The 17,501-nt window shown below is 37.0% G+C and overlaps 1 protein-coding gene across 1 annotated transcript; it reads left to right on the top strand.

The window, feature by feature from the left end:
* Positions 1–1,165: 1,165 nt before the first annotated feature.
* Positions 1,166–17,166, top strand: LOC135461759 (pyridoxal kinase-like). The gene is given in 11 exon segments (XM_064738987.1): positions 1,166–1,324; positions 4,088–4,142; positions 8,537–8,613; positions 8,615–8,642; positions 10,195–10,278; positions 10,550–10,584; positions 12,997–13,082; positions 14,249–14,397; positions 14,950–15,068; positions 16,050–16,116; positions 17,039–17,166. Coding segments are annotated over 11 exon segments (921 nt in total). The 5' UTR covers positions 1,166–1,231.
* Positions 17,167–17,501: the final 335 nt, after the last annotated feature.

Below are 17,501 nucleotides of genomic sequence, written 5' to 3'. Positions count from 1 at the left end.
GTGCATAACAGGCCAGCCTATACAGCTTATACAGTTCCACGCTACGTACTATAGAGGTGTATATTATATGGGAATATTTTTCTATAGTGCCATAAAGACTATGTTTATCAAAGCCAAACATTCAAACACATCTACAAATAAAATGTTTTGCTCGAGGAAGTTTAAAAATTGTACACTTATTCTCTACTGCAGAACAATTTTCCGAACATAGTTTGAGTTCTGTTACTCCTGAGTTTGGCTTTTCATTCAATAAGGGATATTCAATAAGGGATTTTTTTCAAAAATCCGATCATGTATTTCTTTTGATTATTTCTATACACTACAGTAAATTTGTATTTGAGGGTAACATGCGAATGTACGACTTATATATCTTTTGCAATCGGTATAAACATATAGAGAGACTATTATTTTTCACCAGTTTCAACTCTTAGCCACAAATAAAACTTGGGACAAAGCGAAACAGTCTAGATATGAGACTCTGAAACCCTGTTCTGGCCCGCACTATCTCGAAAAATATTGTCTATACACATTTTATAGCTTGTCACATCAAAACGCCAATGGAGCCGAACTGGCCGTGAAGGCGTTTGACTTAATTCTATCACAAGGACACCCGAGCTGTGGGTTCAAACCTGGCCTTTGACACTCTGACGGTAGTTGAAGACCATTTAAGGTGTGCGTATCACCTAGTCGGCCAAGGTGCAAAAAAAGCCTATACTCTGGTTTCATGCATCGACACAAAAAAACTGACAGCCATCTTGTAAATGCAAAATGCAACGATCAGTTAAATACATGTATAAATAGATCGTTAAAAATGTCATATAAATCATTTCATTTTCTTTGAATTTAACAATTACAAGTTAATGCGTTTAAATTTTAAGGAAATACTTGTTTAGACTATGTGTGTATGAGACATGCATGTAAAATAGTTGGTGGCCTGATGACAATATCGTAGTGTGTGCTGGTCATTCCACAACACCATCCACAAAAAACATCAAAATCCAGTTCAATATTACATTGACTTCGCTTTACCACGAAAAGCGACCTTGTATAAAATTCGATCTTATTTCAAGTTAGATTTTTCAGAATATCCCAATGTACTCTCCACGAAGTTGTGCCACAGAACCGCTGCTAGGAGAAAATCAACATGCCGCCGGTACATGTATGTCACGAGGGGGTTGCAGTTGGCCCTCTAACTTAGCTGTATGTGAGTGTAGACAGTTATAAAATAAGGATGGCCGATGACAACACGTGCCGAGTTCTCTCCATACAGAGTTCTGTAGTTTACGGGTATGTGGGGAACAAGAGTGCCTCGTTTCCTTTGCAGGTAAGCATCCACCAGAAGCAATAGTAGAGTTATTATAGAGACTGGGGTATGTAGTGAAAAGCCTTGTTGAATCTATGATGCGAATAGCTTCTCATCCTCAAAGCCGAGGTGCATGCGCACGCAGTGCATTACTTAGCCTAATGAATGATAGACATTTTGTGCTAACAATACAATGTATTAAATGTACAGACGTACAATGTATTAAATATTCTGTAGGTTACTCTGATTAACTGTGTACATTTATAATTTTCAAGAGCTTAATCTTTTCATTTATACCTCTTCCTTACGCGACAAGATGGCCCTTGGCTTTTCCTGAAGACTTACTACATGTATACACTTACCCTGATAAGGCATGATTGAGGTACATCAGAAGTGTACCATTGAAGTGTAGCATATCTGGATTTAGATGTAGCATATCTGGATTGAGGTGTGTTTGAGGTGTATTTGAGGTATGCTGCAGGTACATGTATGTCTGAGGCATTGCCAATTATATAAATTAATACCTAAAGTACACCTCAGTGGAGGTGTATGCTGGAAAAAGTAGGTAAAAAACTGAATTTCTGCAGTGTAACCGAGGTGTAATTGAGTTATAGCTGAGGAATAGGCCTGTTTTCCCCTAATTATTATGATATAACAGTATGGAAGATTAGCCTATAAGACGTACATTGATGTAATATTATGATACAGTGTCTATTTAATTATGCTGACGTGGGACAAGTATAACAATAGTCCCAGGGCTAATGGAAGATATGGCTTATGTCAAGCCCGGTTGTTGGGAGTGGGGGGGGGGGGGGAGGGTAGTATTTTTCAACCCGTCAAGTGGATAAGAGAGACGAAATTAAGTTGCAGATCCTGTTTGAGAAAAAGTTCCTGCTTGTGTTATTCGCAAATAAAAATGGTGAAGCTGACCTGTTTGTGGGTCAAAAGGATGTCCTTGTTACTTGGCTGGAGATCAAGTCATATTGTATAGGGCTGGATGTTGCCATTGCTCCAGTTAGATGATATATGTTATTAAAATCATCACTATCAGTATTTATAACAGCATGGATAATGTTTAGGCCTAACAGCAGAAAAATGCTAGAGGAATAGCTTGGTCTAGGATGGGGGATGTGAGTGATAGGGGGGGGGTCTCAAATTATAGATTGGGCTAGGATGGGGGATGTGGGTGATGAAGGGGGGGGGGGGGATCTCAACTTAGGCAAGGGTTTAGGTGCCTGCCTGACAAATTAGAAATTTGGTGGCCCCTGTACTGGGACACATATTTAATTCAAACACTAATGCTGGATGCAGTAATAACTGTAATTCATTTATGTATTTGATTGGTGTTGAATCTCTGAAGAATATTCACTTAAATACATATGATGATAAATCTGTTGTGTAGTTTACGAGTTGTACTGATAGGCTGATGGCCATGGTGATGAAAGACGAATAGACCATCAGAGTATCAATCAGTCAGGTCTGTCCGTCAACATATCAGAACTGAGCAGAGGTAAAGCATAGTACCGGTACTGTAAGCTAGCATGGTGGCTGGGTGGAGGTAATCAGACTATTGTGAGCAAATCACCATTTTGCCAAGTACCTAAGATTCTGGCTATTAAATTTAAATCTACTGCTTAACCAGCATATGTTGGATGAGAGCATTTGTCGGCATGGGTTGGTAAACAGCTTCGGTGGCCTATTGGTTAGAGTGTCCGTTTTAAAGCTGGAAGACCTTTGATCAAACCCAGATGGGGTCATACCAAAGACCTAATAAAAATGGTATTTGTTGCTGCCTCTCTTGGCGGCCTCACCTCACGAGGCTAGATGAAGGAAACAGGACTGTTTGGCCCAGTGTCTTATGTGTTTATTTATTTATTTATTTGATTGGTGTTTTACGCCTACTCAAGAATATTTCACTTATACGGACAGTGGCCAGCATTATGGTGGGAGGAAACCGGGCAGAGCCTGGGGGAAACCTGCAACCATCCACAGGCTCCTGACAGAGCTTCCCACAGCATGAGCTGGACTTGAACTCACAGCGATCGCATTGGTGAGAGACTCCTGGGTCATTGCCCTGCACTAGTCTTATATGTGATTAGGTGTCAGGGTGTCCTGTATGCTGAAGGCGTGTCTTCAGTATGACACTTCAGTGGTGGCAGCAGTTTGGTGGCATGGACTCATCCTACCACAAGAAGACACACTATGTGTACATACACCTAATAACTCCCTGTCGCCATCTGACTGAAAAATGGTTTAAGTACGTGTATGACATTAAAATTCAAGGATATATAGCAGTGGCAGATCAGCTGGTGCAAGGAGAACGTGTTAGCTGACTATAGATGAGCAAGAGATGGCCTTAAAAGGGAGTTTCTATAAATTGGCTAAAGTTCTCGGTGTGATGCAGTTGTAACCTTGGTTTTTGGAATGTTATTGTACGGTTAACATAATTAACATAATTACAGGTAATTCCAGGTTTTCTCTTAGTCCACTTAAGTGTTGACTCGAGTAGTGGGTATTTGGATAAATGATGAATATTAATAAATCCACTATTTAAATGTTAATGCCTTAGAGCCCAGTGAAAAAGACCAGTAAAAATATGCAAAGAAATATTAGAATAGGAGGCATTATGTTTTGGTATGAAATATGTAAATTAGTAAAACAGGAACAAAACTAATGCTGGCCACTGTCATATAAGACAAAATATTCTTAAAACAGTGTAAAAAAACAATCAAATAAATAAAATAAAACAAAACTGCAGTGAGTATGTATGTTTATTTCTTCCAGCTTCTGGGATTTGACGTTAGCCCGATTAACTCTGTCCAGTTCTCAAATCATACAGGTGAGTACATATTTATGCAGATTTACTGGAGACATGCATTGGTCTGTATGTTTTATTGTAGTGATCACTATTCAAAAGTTTTCACATTTGCATTGCTAATTCTCCTTATTTATTCTATCTGCATGAACTTTATTTTGACTGTTAGACATTGACTGTTTCACATGACATCAGCATGCACGAATTTATTTATTTATTTACTTGATTGGTGTTTTACGCCGTACTCAAGAATATTTCACTTATACGCCGGCGGCCAGCATTATGGTGGGAGGAAACTGGGCAGAGCCCGGGGGAAACCCACTACCATCCGCAGGTTGCTGGCAGACCTTCCCACTTACGGCCGGAGAGGAAGCCAGCATGAGCTGGACTTGAACTCACATTGGTGAGACACTTCTGGGTCATTTCGCTGCGCTAGCGCACTAACCGACTGAGCCATGGAGGACCCCAGCATGCACAGAGCATTATGGTTCAGATCTTCTGTATGATAGTTCTACACAGTGTAATTTTACTGACTAAAAAATTTGTTTTCTGACTGATTATGCATGTAGGTGGTTTTCTGTTTGGTTTTGTAATTATCCCTTGAAACCTTTACCTACATTAAAATACAACATTATTTCAATCACTGTTAATAGGGCTATATGTTGTCACATATATATATTTGAAGACATGCATGATAGTTAATTGTATAACCAAATTAATTAAGTGTTAACTACAAATCAGCAGTGTTAAGCTAACAACACAGTATCGTTTATTAAATATGGAATTAAGCAACAATCGAATTCATTAAATCAAATTGTGTATGTACTTATGAATATCCTGTACCTGACTGTTATGTACAGGGAATGTTGGTGTGGAGGGCCTGTTACATGTAGGTGTGTATATACAGGTGTATCTGTTTTCTGTCTACCCTTTGTCACCCCACGCACCTGCCTGTGTCAGATGTATGCACAGTAACACCAGCAGCAGAATGTAAACATTTAGTTGTGTATATATTTATACCTGTATCCTGAGACTGTTGTCATCACAGCTACCCAAACATGAATCATATAAATAATTACCAATTCATTTTGGTACCGGCATATCTTTCATTCTTATTCCACCAAGAAACACAGAAAAACAACAATCAAAATAACATATTTCTTGAATTGACTTATGCTTTAATAAATAGAGGCAGAGACACATGTGAGGCCAATTTTTGTGATAATAGGACAGTATATATTGAATTTTGTGATAATAGGATGGTATATATCGAATTTTGTGATAATAGGACAGTATATATTGAATTTTGTGATAATAGGATGGTATATATTGAATTTTGTGATGATAGGACAGTATGTATTGAATTTTGTGATAATAGGACAGTATATATTGAATTTTGTGATAATAGGACAGTGTGTATTGAATTTTGTGTTGAATTTTGTGATGATAGGACATATGCCAATAGATGTGCCAATAGCATGGAGAGGTCTGTGGCCGAGTGGTTAGAGGCGCTTGCCTTTTCAGTCACCAGGATGAGGTGTAGGTTCAAAACCGGCCATAAAAAGAGAATTTTTAGGTTTGTGCAATCTAACATTTGTTGTTTGCATATCTGTTTGTTACACGTGGGAAAGCTTACCAAAGGCTGGTGGTTTATGCCAAGCACATCAGTTTCCTCCACCCATTAAACTAACATCCGTCGTTTAAGTGAAAATTTCCTGAGTATGGTATTAAGCAACAATATGAAAAATATCAGAGTGTGAATGTGAGAGTGTCCATTAGAGATTTGTCACTATGACACATTTGCATATGATATTCATGTTTATTCCTGTGTAGTGAACATAACTTCTGTCTCATTTAAGGCAGATCTGGGAGTTCAGTCCAAGATTGTGTCATATCTAAGACTTAAATTGACATGGGTAATCTTGGCACTACCTCTCTTGGTGTGCTCAACATCGAGGAATGGACCAAATACTGGTCAGTTGTTTGTTATGTTGTCACATTGTGTCTGGTGTCTTTGGCATGGTATACTAGTGAGGCAGCATCGTAAATGTGTCAGCATTGGGTCAGGTCTTCTACATGGAAGCACCATGGTGGTACAACCAAAATAATGTTGAAAGCGACTTGAATCAGACAAATTCTAATCAGACAGACTCTAATCAGGAAAGCTCTGATCAGGCAAATTCAGATCAGACAAACAACTTGCAGCACTAGGAGTCGAGGGACAAGTGGTAAGAAGCAACCATTTCCTTATCTGGACTCAGCTACTTGTACATTGTTCTTCATAATGTGGCCAGAGCTTGTTTGGTTTATATACGCGTGTATGACTTAACATTCCCTGTGTACAGAAGATTATTTGTCCTGTCAACAAATGTATACCTAAAACACTAATGAAAGTTTATCTCTGTATTCCTGCACAGTGTTACATGTATACTGTGTATGAAATTGTAAAGTATATCTTGCTGAACAACGATCACACTGATGAATCTAAGAGACAAAAATGATGTTTTTATGGAACTATACATTTTGCATTTTTCCTCAATATGTTGAAGGTTAATTTTTGTTAATTGCGTTAATCAGTTTATATAGTGTGTTAGTAATTGAGAACCTCCTGCTTGTGATGTCTATGTTTTAACACTAAGCATTATATGCTTGCTATGCATGTCATTTATCTAAACGCTACCAGTGTTTAAACACCTGAAAAATTACTGTGTAGTAACCATGCATGGTTATTATTGTCCATGTAACTACAAATTACCCAACATAACTAACCATTAACCAATAACTATGCCACACTATTAATAATTTGGCCTGTTTGTAGCATTGTTTTCAAGCAATGAATTCTTTGAGAATATTTTTTGAAAATAATGAGCATATAATCAACTAGCAAGGAACAGATGATGGTTGAGTGGTTTTCACTGAATAGGATGCATGACTGCATGAGGTGTCAGATGAATTTCAGCTAAATAAATTCCGTTGACTCATTAACCATTCTTGGGGCCATGGTGGTATAAATAGGCCGTTAGGTGGTCTACCTTACAGAGTTTGTCGGTAGTCTTCCACCAATCTCACATTCATCTGGATGTTGCATGTGGGAAAGTCATGAAAGTTTGTTAGTTACTTGCCCAAAGGCCAGTGGTTTACTCAAGTTCCCTCCAGGTATAAACCTGACTGCAGTACTACATGTAGGTGTGAGAATTGCACTCTGGAGTAGAGCACTAAACATTAACCATATATGTAATTGATAAATTAATCTTGCGCTTTTGTTAATTAGTTTAATGAATTATTGAAGTACTGTGTGATAACATGTAACAAGAGGTGAGTCATTGTGTGGGCCAGGCAGGAAATATATTTTTTGAACTGTTTCAGAGATAAGAATTACATGACGTAGGGAAAATATGTGGACATACATGTACGACCCAAAACATGCACTGGGAAAAGATGACTTTTAAAATATTTAGGGTGGGCCTTAGGTATCCTCAATACCTTGACCAGTACTGTCTTATAATTTATTCCAGCTGGTAGTGGTTTGATACAAGCGTTAAGTCAGAAATTCAGACAAATTTTGACGTGAAATACACTGTAATACAACATAAAGTACCAGTGAAATGAATTATAATGTTAATGAGTTGTAGTTTGGGGAACAAGGATCAAGGTAAAGTACAGTGACTGACAGATTTACTCTCTGCATTTCACACTGGCACTGAGGCTCTGCTGGACTTAAATGGCATTCCTTGGTGACACCTCCATATTTTTATTGATTGACATAAGCAAGACTGTATGGATTGCTACAAGGAGACAATGTTCTTAATGGAGTGGTTGCACGTGACATCATTACCTTGGCAGAACGATACCCGGTCAGCCATATTGGATCCTGTAAACATGATTTGCTATAGCCACAGTACTCCAGTATGGCTACCAGAAGTATGTCATGCAACCCCTCTTAAACCATTTAACCAGCATTATACATTTATCTCCAAACATAAGAAAACATCTGTACCGGTACTCTATGTAGCATGACAGTTGTGTACATCAGGAAAATTTCCAGAAACTACCATGGATTTTTTTTTGAGGACTCTTCACTCATGGGTTAAATAGTGTTATTCATGGGTTAAATAGTGTTTTTTGAACCGTGGTGCCAACTATATTCAATAGAGCATTCTCATATCATTTAATTCTTTCTGCCTGGTTTCTCTTGGGACTCAAGTAGCACTTTTTTTAATGAAAATAACATTTCGCTGATAATTCACTTTTTTGACTTCATGTTTTTTTGACTGTAAGAAATCATACAGTCCATTTAGAACTGTGCATACACATATGTTACCACTTACAGTACTATGTAATTTGTCTATTTTATGTTTCATTCAGACAACTACACACCATCGTATACCTGTCTTGATGCATTACTTTTTATCTTACAGGTTATAAAACGTTTAAAGGCCAAGTTCTTCACTCAGGGGAAGTATCCAATCTGTATGAGGGACTTAAGCTCAATGGCATTACCAAAATTTTCTCACATTCTTACAGGTCAGAGACATTTTTCTGTATTTGCTTTGCTCTGGGTTTTTTAAATAAACCTCCATGCCAAACTACAATTCCTCAACCTTTTCACATATGAAAGAACAACTTCCAGTACTATTTACTCACATTTTTCATTTGATTTTGGAGACAAAACCACATTGATTGTGCTGCCCAGTTTCAGGGCTTCATGAATAGTACAATGTCATGATAATCCCCTGACACTAGGCTTGAATAGATATGTGAAAAGGTTGAGGAATTACAGTAATATAGTCATGTGATACTCAGCCATTATAGGTGCATGTACGTTTTCTAATGTGTTGTCACGTCCGAAAAGGACATTCTTTATGTCAGTAAATCTCTTAAAATTTGATACAAAGAGGAGCAAGTTGATCACTACAACAAAAGAGAAGGGAATCTGTCGTGACTTGAAGGATTTCTTCTTGTCAATCTGTGGCGATATGAAACCCAGATATCAGACAAGACTGATAAAAAGGTCTGTCCAAACATGCACAAAGTAATATCGGACGCTGGGACCCATATCTTTATCAGCACACACAGCTGACTGTTCAAGATAAGAAGGCCTCTTTGAGTGTAATGGGGGTCTATAGCTGTGAGAAACTAGCCTGTGTAACTTCATAGGCCACACCATTTTAAGTTGTTGCTTTATGGGCAGAAAAAATCTTTTTTTCATACCGGAGGAAAGTATATAAATGAAAATAAAAACTTGAAAATCATCTTATATTGTGAAAAATTAGCTGCATCATGACAATTTTTCTTGTACTGACATGATGTGAAAGCTTATGGAAAGCAGGAAAGTCATAGACACATAAAGGGTAAGTGAAATGAAAGGATGGTTTTATTTTTTTTTTTCAATTTTTGGATTTTTTAGAGTTTGCAAATGACCGTAAAACACAAAATGATTGTTGCGACCCTGTAGGGATTTGAACCAGCAATCTTTGGGACCTTGTAATAAAGGGTCTACTGCCTGAGAAGATAATCCTTCCGTGGTGTTCTTGTAGTTTTCTGACATATGCCACAATCTGACAGTGATATGCTGTATCTACATTTGAACAAGTTGCAGATCTTCAAATTAAAAGTGACCGACATGATTTAAGAAATAAAACAGTGATTTGTCTTGAAGTGAAATTCCCTGTGTGACTCAGTATATTTCTTCATATATGCAATCATGCAAAAGGGCATATTTTTGGCTTATTTTATCAAAATTAATTTCCATTTTATGTGTATTAATTTTTACAGATATATGGACACACTTCTAATTGAAAAAGTAATCAGTAATTGATTGTTATATATTATTCTTCAGGGACAGCCCTTCATTGGTAATATTTAAAATAATATACAAAATACTGTTGTACATGATTTCCTAAAGTCAGTTGTCAAAGAAGTTGTGATGCCATCAGAGGTGTGACTTCACTGCATGCTCAATCTTTGAATATTTGAAGAAAGGCTGTGTGTCAGGTCCATGCAGAGAACAAAGAACAGTTGCTTCTCATCTCAATATTTCAAATTCAGTCTGATTATATCCTTTTGCTTTTATCAGGATACATTGGCTCCAGTTCATTCCTAGAGAAAGTCAGTGAAATTGTGTTGGACTTGCGGAAACATAATCCAAACCTGATATTTGGTAAGATTTTACAAATTGGTTTTTTAAAGAGGCAGAGGAACTACTGGTATATGTACATGTATGTATGTGGTTTATTTTAGTAGAAAAATGGAGATTAGACCTTGTAGCTTTCCTCAAATAACTGCAACAAAAAATATGTATGAAAGTTGGAACCCTTGCCGATCCATTCAGTTAAAATGGTGCTTAGTGTACATTTCTTCATGTCATGTTTGTAGGTGTTAGTAGATTTTGATTATTGAAGATTTCTGCTTTTTTTCATCTTCACTTTCAGCATGTGACCCTGTTATGGGAGACAATGGAAAACTAGTAAGATCTTTTGTTACTTCTGTATTGATTATTCAAGGAATTTAATGTGCAATCCTCTATTTTCTGCTGGAAAACTGTACTTGAAATGTTACCACTTCCAAAACCTCAAACAGTCAATATAAAGTAAACAGTTTATGACGGCTTGTTTTTGTTGTCAAGGCAGAGTCAGCTTAGGAAGTCCTATGTTTTAGTGTGAAGAGTAGAGTAATGAAGCATAGTGTATTTCACCTCAGGTTTGGTAGAGTAATAAAACATAGTGTATTTCACCTCAGGTTTGGTAGAGTAATAAAACATAGTGTGTTTCACCTCACGTGTGGTAGAGTAATAAAACATAGTGTATTTCACGTAAGGTTTGGTAGAGTAATAAAACATATTGTGTTTCACCTAAGGTTTGGTAGAGTAATAAAACATAGTGTATTTCACCTCAGGTTTGGTAGAGTAATAAAACATAGTGTATTTCACCTCAGGTTTGGTAGAGTAATAAAACATAGTGTATTTCACCTCAGGTTTGGTAGAGTAATAAAACATAGTGTATTTCACGTAAGGTTTGGTGGAGTAATAAAACATAGTGTATTTCACGTAAGGTTTGGTAGAGTAATAAAACATAGTGTATTTCACCTCAGGTTTAGTAGAGTAAGAAAAAATTATGTGTATTTCACCTAAGGTTTGGTAGAGTAATAAAACATAGTGTATTTCACGTAAGGTTTGGTAGAGTAATAAAACATAGTGTATTTCACCTCAGGTTTGGTAGAGTAATAAAACATAGTGTATTTCACCTCAGGTTTGGTAGAGTAATAAAACATAGTGTATTTCACCTCAGGTTTGGTAGAGTAATAAAACATAGTGTATTTCACGTAAGGTTTGGTAGAGTAATAAAACCTAGTGTATTTCACCTCAGGTTTGGTAGAGTAATAAAACATAGTGTATTCACCTCAGGTTTGGTAGAGTAATAAAACATAGTGTATTTCACCTCAGGTTTGGTAGAGTAATAAAACATAGTGTATTTCACCTAAGGTTTGGTAGAGTAATAAAAACATAGTGTATTTCACGTAAGGTTTGGTAGAGTAATAAACATAGTGTATTTCACCTCAGGTTTGGTAGAGTAATAAAACATAGTGTATTTCACCTCAGGTTTGGTAGAGTAATAAAACATAGTGTATTTCACGTAAGGTTTGGTAGAGTAATAAAACATAGTGTATTTCACCTAAGGTTTGGTAGAGTAATAAGACATAGTGTATTTCACCTCAGGTTTGGTAGAGTAATAAGACATAGTGTATTTCACCTCAGGTTTGGTAGAGTAATAAGACATAGTGTATTTCACCTCAGGTTTGGTAGAGTAATAAGACATAGTGTATTTCACCTCAGGTTTGGCAGAGTAATAAAACATAGTCTATTTCACCTAAGGTTTGGTAGAGTAATAAAACATAGTGTATTTCACCTCAGGTTTGGTAGAGTAATAAAACATAGTGTATTTCACGTAAGGTTTGGTAGAGTAATAAAACCTAGTGTATTTCACCTCAGGTTTGGTAGAGTAATAAAAACATAGTGTATTTCACCTCAGGTTTGGTAGAGTAATAAAACATAGTGTATTTCACCTCAGGTTTGGTAGAGTAATGAGACATAGTGTATTTCACGTAAGGTTTGGTAGAGTAATAAAACATAGTGTATTTCACGTAAGGTTTGGTAGAGTAATAAAACATAGTGTATTTCAGGTTTGGTAGAGTAATAAAACATAGTGTATTTCACCTAAGGTTTGGTATGTAAAAATTCACTTCAGAGCCACATAGATTAGACCTTAAAATTATAGTTTTTATGCCAACACAGGTTTTTCTGATTGGAAATTAATCAAAGTTCACAAAAACTTTTTAAGTGGCACTATAAGGTGAATGAATCAGTCAGGATCAATAGAAGTATGTCTTTTGTGAGAGGCTTAACTTAGGTGAAATATGGCATATCTTTCTTCTATATCTATATGGCTGTTCCATTCAGTTTTATGTTCAGAAGGTCAGTGTTTCATTGTAATGAATGCCACAAGAAGATTGCACTCTTCATATGCAAGTACATATAAAGTACAAAAAAAATCTTTAAACTACAGTTTTTCTAAAGCCCCACATTTCTAAGGCCAGACATTAAGTAGCCTGGCTGCTGTAGTGACATAAATGGTGATAGCTGTCAAAAAAACTTTGTTGGGGGAAAGAGCCCAACTAAGGGCTCTAAGCCAGTACAGCACTCCCTGAATGTTCATCTATATGGTGTATAAATGAAAAGAAATGATTTTTTTTTCATTTTTTTGTAGTGTCTCTTTCTTCTTCTTGGCTAAAACCAAACTCTTTGTTTTTTAGTACGTTTTCATGTATCTTTTAAGAAATTTCATGACCTGAACTGTATGACACTCTTTGTTTTGCTCTGCAGTACGTAAAGCCTGAGTTGTTACCAGTGTACAGAGATAAGGTGGTGCCCCTGGCAGACATTGTCACACCCAATCAGTTTGAGGCAGAGTGAGTTGAACTGATTTTCACAGCCATGTTAGAACCTTTATTTGAAGCTGTCCAGCAACATCGCACATTAGAAAACTTTTAATGTAAACCTGAAACAAGCCAAGTTACTTTTGCTGACATGTTCAGCTAAAGCATTGTACAGCTCTTACTGCAGCTATTTGATCCTGACCACTGAAGTGGCAGGCTTGCATGATCCCAGCTCTTGCATGATCCCAGCTCTGACATGCTCCCAGCTCTTGCATGATCCCAGTTCTGGCATGATCCCTGCTCTGGCATGATCCCAGCTGTTGCATGATCCCAGCTCTGGTTTTATGTTTGGAAGTTTGTCAGGCACCTGACTAAAGGTGATATTTTTCTCTGCTGTCACTGATCAAAGATTAAATAGGTAAAATAAATAGGTATAATATAGAGTAAATAAACAAGTACTATTAAGTAAGAAATCAGAACAGGTTGTGAAGAAAACATTTATTCATGGGCTTTTGATAAAGCAAAGTTTTGATAAAAAAGAAATTATGCAAAAAGTTACCAGCCATTATGCATCAAAGGAGGTTATAAATGGAACAACCTCTGATTATCATCCATGTTGAAGTATTTGGTATTGTAATAACTGTGTAGTTATTTAATCATGCTGTATAGTATCATATAAGTAGATAAATGTTTTCTTGGCTCTGTCTGGTTTCCCCCATGCATAAATGTGAGTGTCAGGGTTCAGGCAGTGCTGCAAAATTTTTGAAAGTAATGGGATATGAAAATAACATTTTCAGGCCTTTGGCATTGAATTTCTTTGGAAATCCTAAAAATTGATAAAAATGACAAACAACTTGCCAAACTGTCTAGTCTGCTTGTTTTATGTTTCAAGCTCTTGATATTTAAGTGGAGCAAGATTTTAATTTATTGTTGATGTTGATATTTGCATGATAGCACCACAAACTGTTGACACCTGGCTAAGTGGTCAAATATCAAATGAAAAGTGGAAAGCAATTTGCTGTGCTAATGATCAGTGAACTGGCAATGAAAGTCTTGGAAATTCTATGGAATTCTATATGAATATGACCTGGAAAGTCATGGAATTTGTCAAGTATTATATTCTGCATACATGTCCTGGTGTACTTGCATCAACATGCAAAATAATCTTCAAAATGAGCCAATTTACCTTCTTGATTCAGATTGTTGTCTGGGGTGAAAATTACATCAGAGGCTGAGGCCTTGTTAGCCATGGAGAAACTTCATCAGTGTGGGCCGAAGACCGTAGTGCTGTCGAGTACTAACCTGGGAAGTGAAGGACATCTGCTATGTATGGCCAGCTCTGTCAGGAGTAAGTGTTCCCACCTTCAATCCCTGTAGACAAAAGCATCATACAGTAAAACACACTAATAGCACATAAACTGTGAAATTTAATTGTGGCTTTAGTGCTTGGCGATGTTTAGTAGCTGTATGGTTTTTAAGCATGATTTTCAGTGACATGATAACAATAGATGACCGGGTGTTCTGAGCAAACATTACAGTTTTCATTTTTCAGTACGTTTTTTAGCAAATTCAACACAGTTTTAGAAATATGGCCATTATGTAAATTTATATCAGTCTTAGTCGTACTAACCTAGAAAAGCATACACTATATAAAAAAATGCATTATGAGGACTATTTTGGAAAGTATTTGCATTGTATGTTCACTCGATGTATTTATGTAGCTCTGGGGCTGGGGACAAAAAATATCTCAAAGGAATTAATCTGTGCAATCTCTACATGAGCAATGCAATTCTTTGGTGGGCAAGAGCAAGTATTGAACTGTGGTCTTACCAGTTCTCATACTCTTTATATTCCATTGACATGAAACACACTACTTGTACATATTTTCTTTCTTCTGCAGATGGCAAACGTGAATGTTACAAATTACAGTTCCCATCGTTACCAGTGTACTTCAGCGGAACGGGAGACTTGTTCTCTGCCTTACTCCTGGCATGGCTGCAGAGAGATGATGACTTGAAGGTATATTGACAGCAGTGTCTTGCATTTATTCATTTATTTTATTTTTATGAAATGCCATTTTCAGTAATTTTGGCTCACAGTAAACCACCGGCCTTTGGCAAATTAATGGAATTTCCCAATTGAGGGGTTGTAATGGCTTCAAAGTGCAATGGTTTCTTCAGATTTTTTTTACAAGTTGAGGAGGTGCAATGGTTTCTAAAGATGTTTACAGCTTGAGGAGGTTCAGTGGTTTCAACAGACCGTTACAAATTGAGGAGGTGCAATGGTTTCACCAGACCATCACAAGTTGAGTGGTTGCAATGGTTTCTCCAGATCTGTGCAAATTGAGGTGGTGCAATGGCTTCTCCAGATCTGTGCAAATTGAGGGGGTGCAGTGATTTCTCCAGATCTGTAAAAATTCAGGAGTTGCAATGGTGCATCTAGATCTTTAAAATTGTGGAGGGTGGTATGGTTTCTCTAGATCCTTAGAAGTTGAGGTGGTGCAATGGATCCTAAGAGCTTTACAGGTTAAGGAGGTGCAATGATTGCTCCAGATCTTTACAAGTTGAGGAGGTGCAGTGGCTCCCATGAGCTTTACAATTTAAGGAGGTGCAGTGGTTTCGCCATGGTTTCCCACACTGTACAAAATGAGCAGGTGCAATGGTTACTAAGGAGGTGCAAGGGATCCCCCTGGACTCGCAATGATCTAATATTCCCTATATTCATAAATGTGACTTTCATTGGAGAGCGTGTGACTATGAGCAAACTTGTGAGTAAACTAAAAATTGTTAAACCGTCAGATGTGAAACGTGAATCAATTATGAACAGCAATCAGGTCATTCTGCAGGAGGAATTGTTTGTGTGTGTGAACAGAGGTCAGTCCTAAACAAGAGACCACATAATTCTATGAAAATTACTCTCTCTCTGCTGCTGCACGAGTCTGCCTCCTTATAAACAGGCCTAGGTTTTAATAGTATTGACAGTGTTGTTTGTTGCTTGCAGCTTGCTCTGGAGAAGACAGTTGCTTGTGTACAGGCAGTTCTGAAGAGGACGATGGAGTATGCGCAAGGTGAGCTCAAGAATTCATGCTGTGAAATGGTTTTCTTGCTAAACTTAGATGAAATTCTTAAAAGACAAGACAAGAGCAAGTTCTTGTGTGCATTAATAAAGTATTCCACAGAAAGTTCAGGAGACATAACTTTTTATTTTTGTGATGTTGCACAAAACAACATCGCAGTTCAAAGTAAGGAAAATCATGATTATCATGAAAAAGCACTGCTATGGTATAAGTTTTATCCAATTGGATGCGAGTTATTTCTATAACCTGAGGACGCTTTTGTTTCTGTTTTATATGTCACCTGAACCGTGTTTTTAACCATATGAGCCTGCACGGGTACGACTGATGCAGCACCATGTTTCCGGTTGCTCTGACATAGCCTTTTCCATGACCTTGGAATTGCTTAATAGAAGTTGATTACTAAGAGTTACTAAGCATGTCAGAAAAAAAAATGTCTCTGACCATCCAGAGGTCTGTTTTCACTCCTCTTCACAGATAACTCAGATTATTTGCGGACTTTTCCTTTCACACTTAGAGCTGCATTTGAACATTCAGAATTATTAAATTAAGCTCATTGTATGAATGAAGTTCATTATAGGATCCTTTCCTCCTTATCCGGATGTCCTGAGTTAAGAGGAGATAACTCTTGCTGTTTCTCAGAGCTCTTCAGGTTATTGCCCTTTATCTCTCATAATAAACAGTTGTGTTCATTGCATATGCTTGGGGTTTAACGGTGTATTTAACAATTTTTCATGTCATATGAGGAGTCAATAGGTGTGTAGACATCTACTGTGCCAAAGGTCAGTCGTTTATGCCAGTTTCCTCAACCCACAAATCTGAATGTCATCATATAAGTCATAATTTTCTTGAGTGTGTCGTCAAACAAGAATGAAGTAAATAGGTAAAATTTGATTTTTTTTTTTTGGATTTTCAGCCCAACACAAGAACGATGAAGCATTATCTAAACCCTCCCCAGATTCCATGGAGCTCAGACTGGTCCAAAGTAAAACTGACATAGAAAATCCAACAATAGTCTACAAGGCCTCAAGCATTCCTCTTTGACACATAGCATAAATGTTAGACTAATAATTGTTTTGAGATTTACAAATTTTTATTATACCCTTTTACCCCTCTGAAATTTTAGACCACTAAAAAGCATATCATGTGCATGTTGATTTATTTTTAGAATGTGAATTTCAATTAAGCGATTATATTTGGTGGATCAACTGTGAACATTACACCTCTAAAATTTTGTCACTACATGACTTTCAGTATACGTCAGCAATGTGATGTCTCTTTGTGGCTTGACATCACAACAGAGTAGGGTCAGTTCATCAAATTTATTTATTTATTTGATTGGTGTTTTACGCCGTACTCAAGAATATTTCACTTATACG

The sequence above is a fragment of the Liolophura sinensis genome, chromosome 1 (assembly GCF_032854445.1).
Source record: "Liolophura sinensis isolate JHLJ2023 chromosome 1, CUHK_Ljap_v2, whole genome shotgun sequence".
Taxonomy (NCBI): domain Eukaryota; kingdom Metazoa; phylum Mollusca; class Polyplacophora; order Chitonida; family Chitonidae; genus Liolophura; species Liolophura sinensis.
Note: the sequence above shows the minus strand (reverse complement) of the source record. Positions and strands in the feature narration are given on the sequence as shown.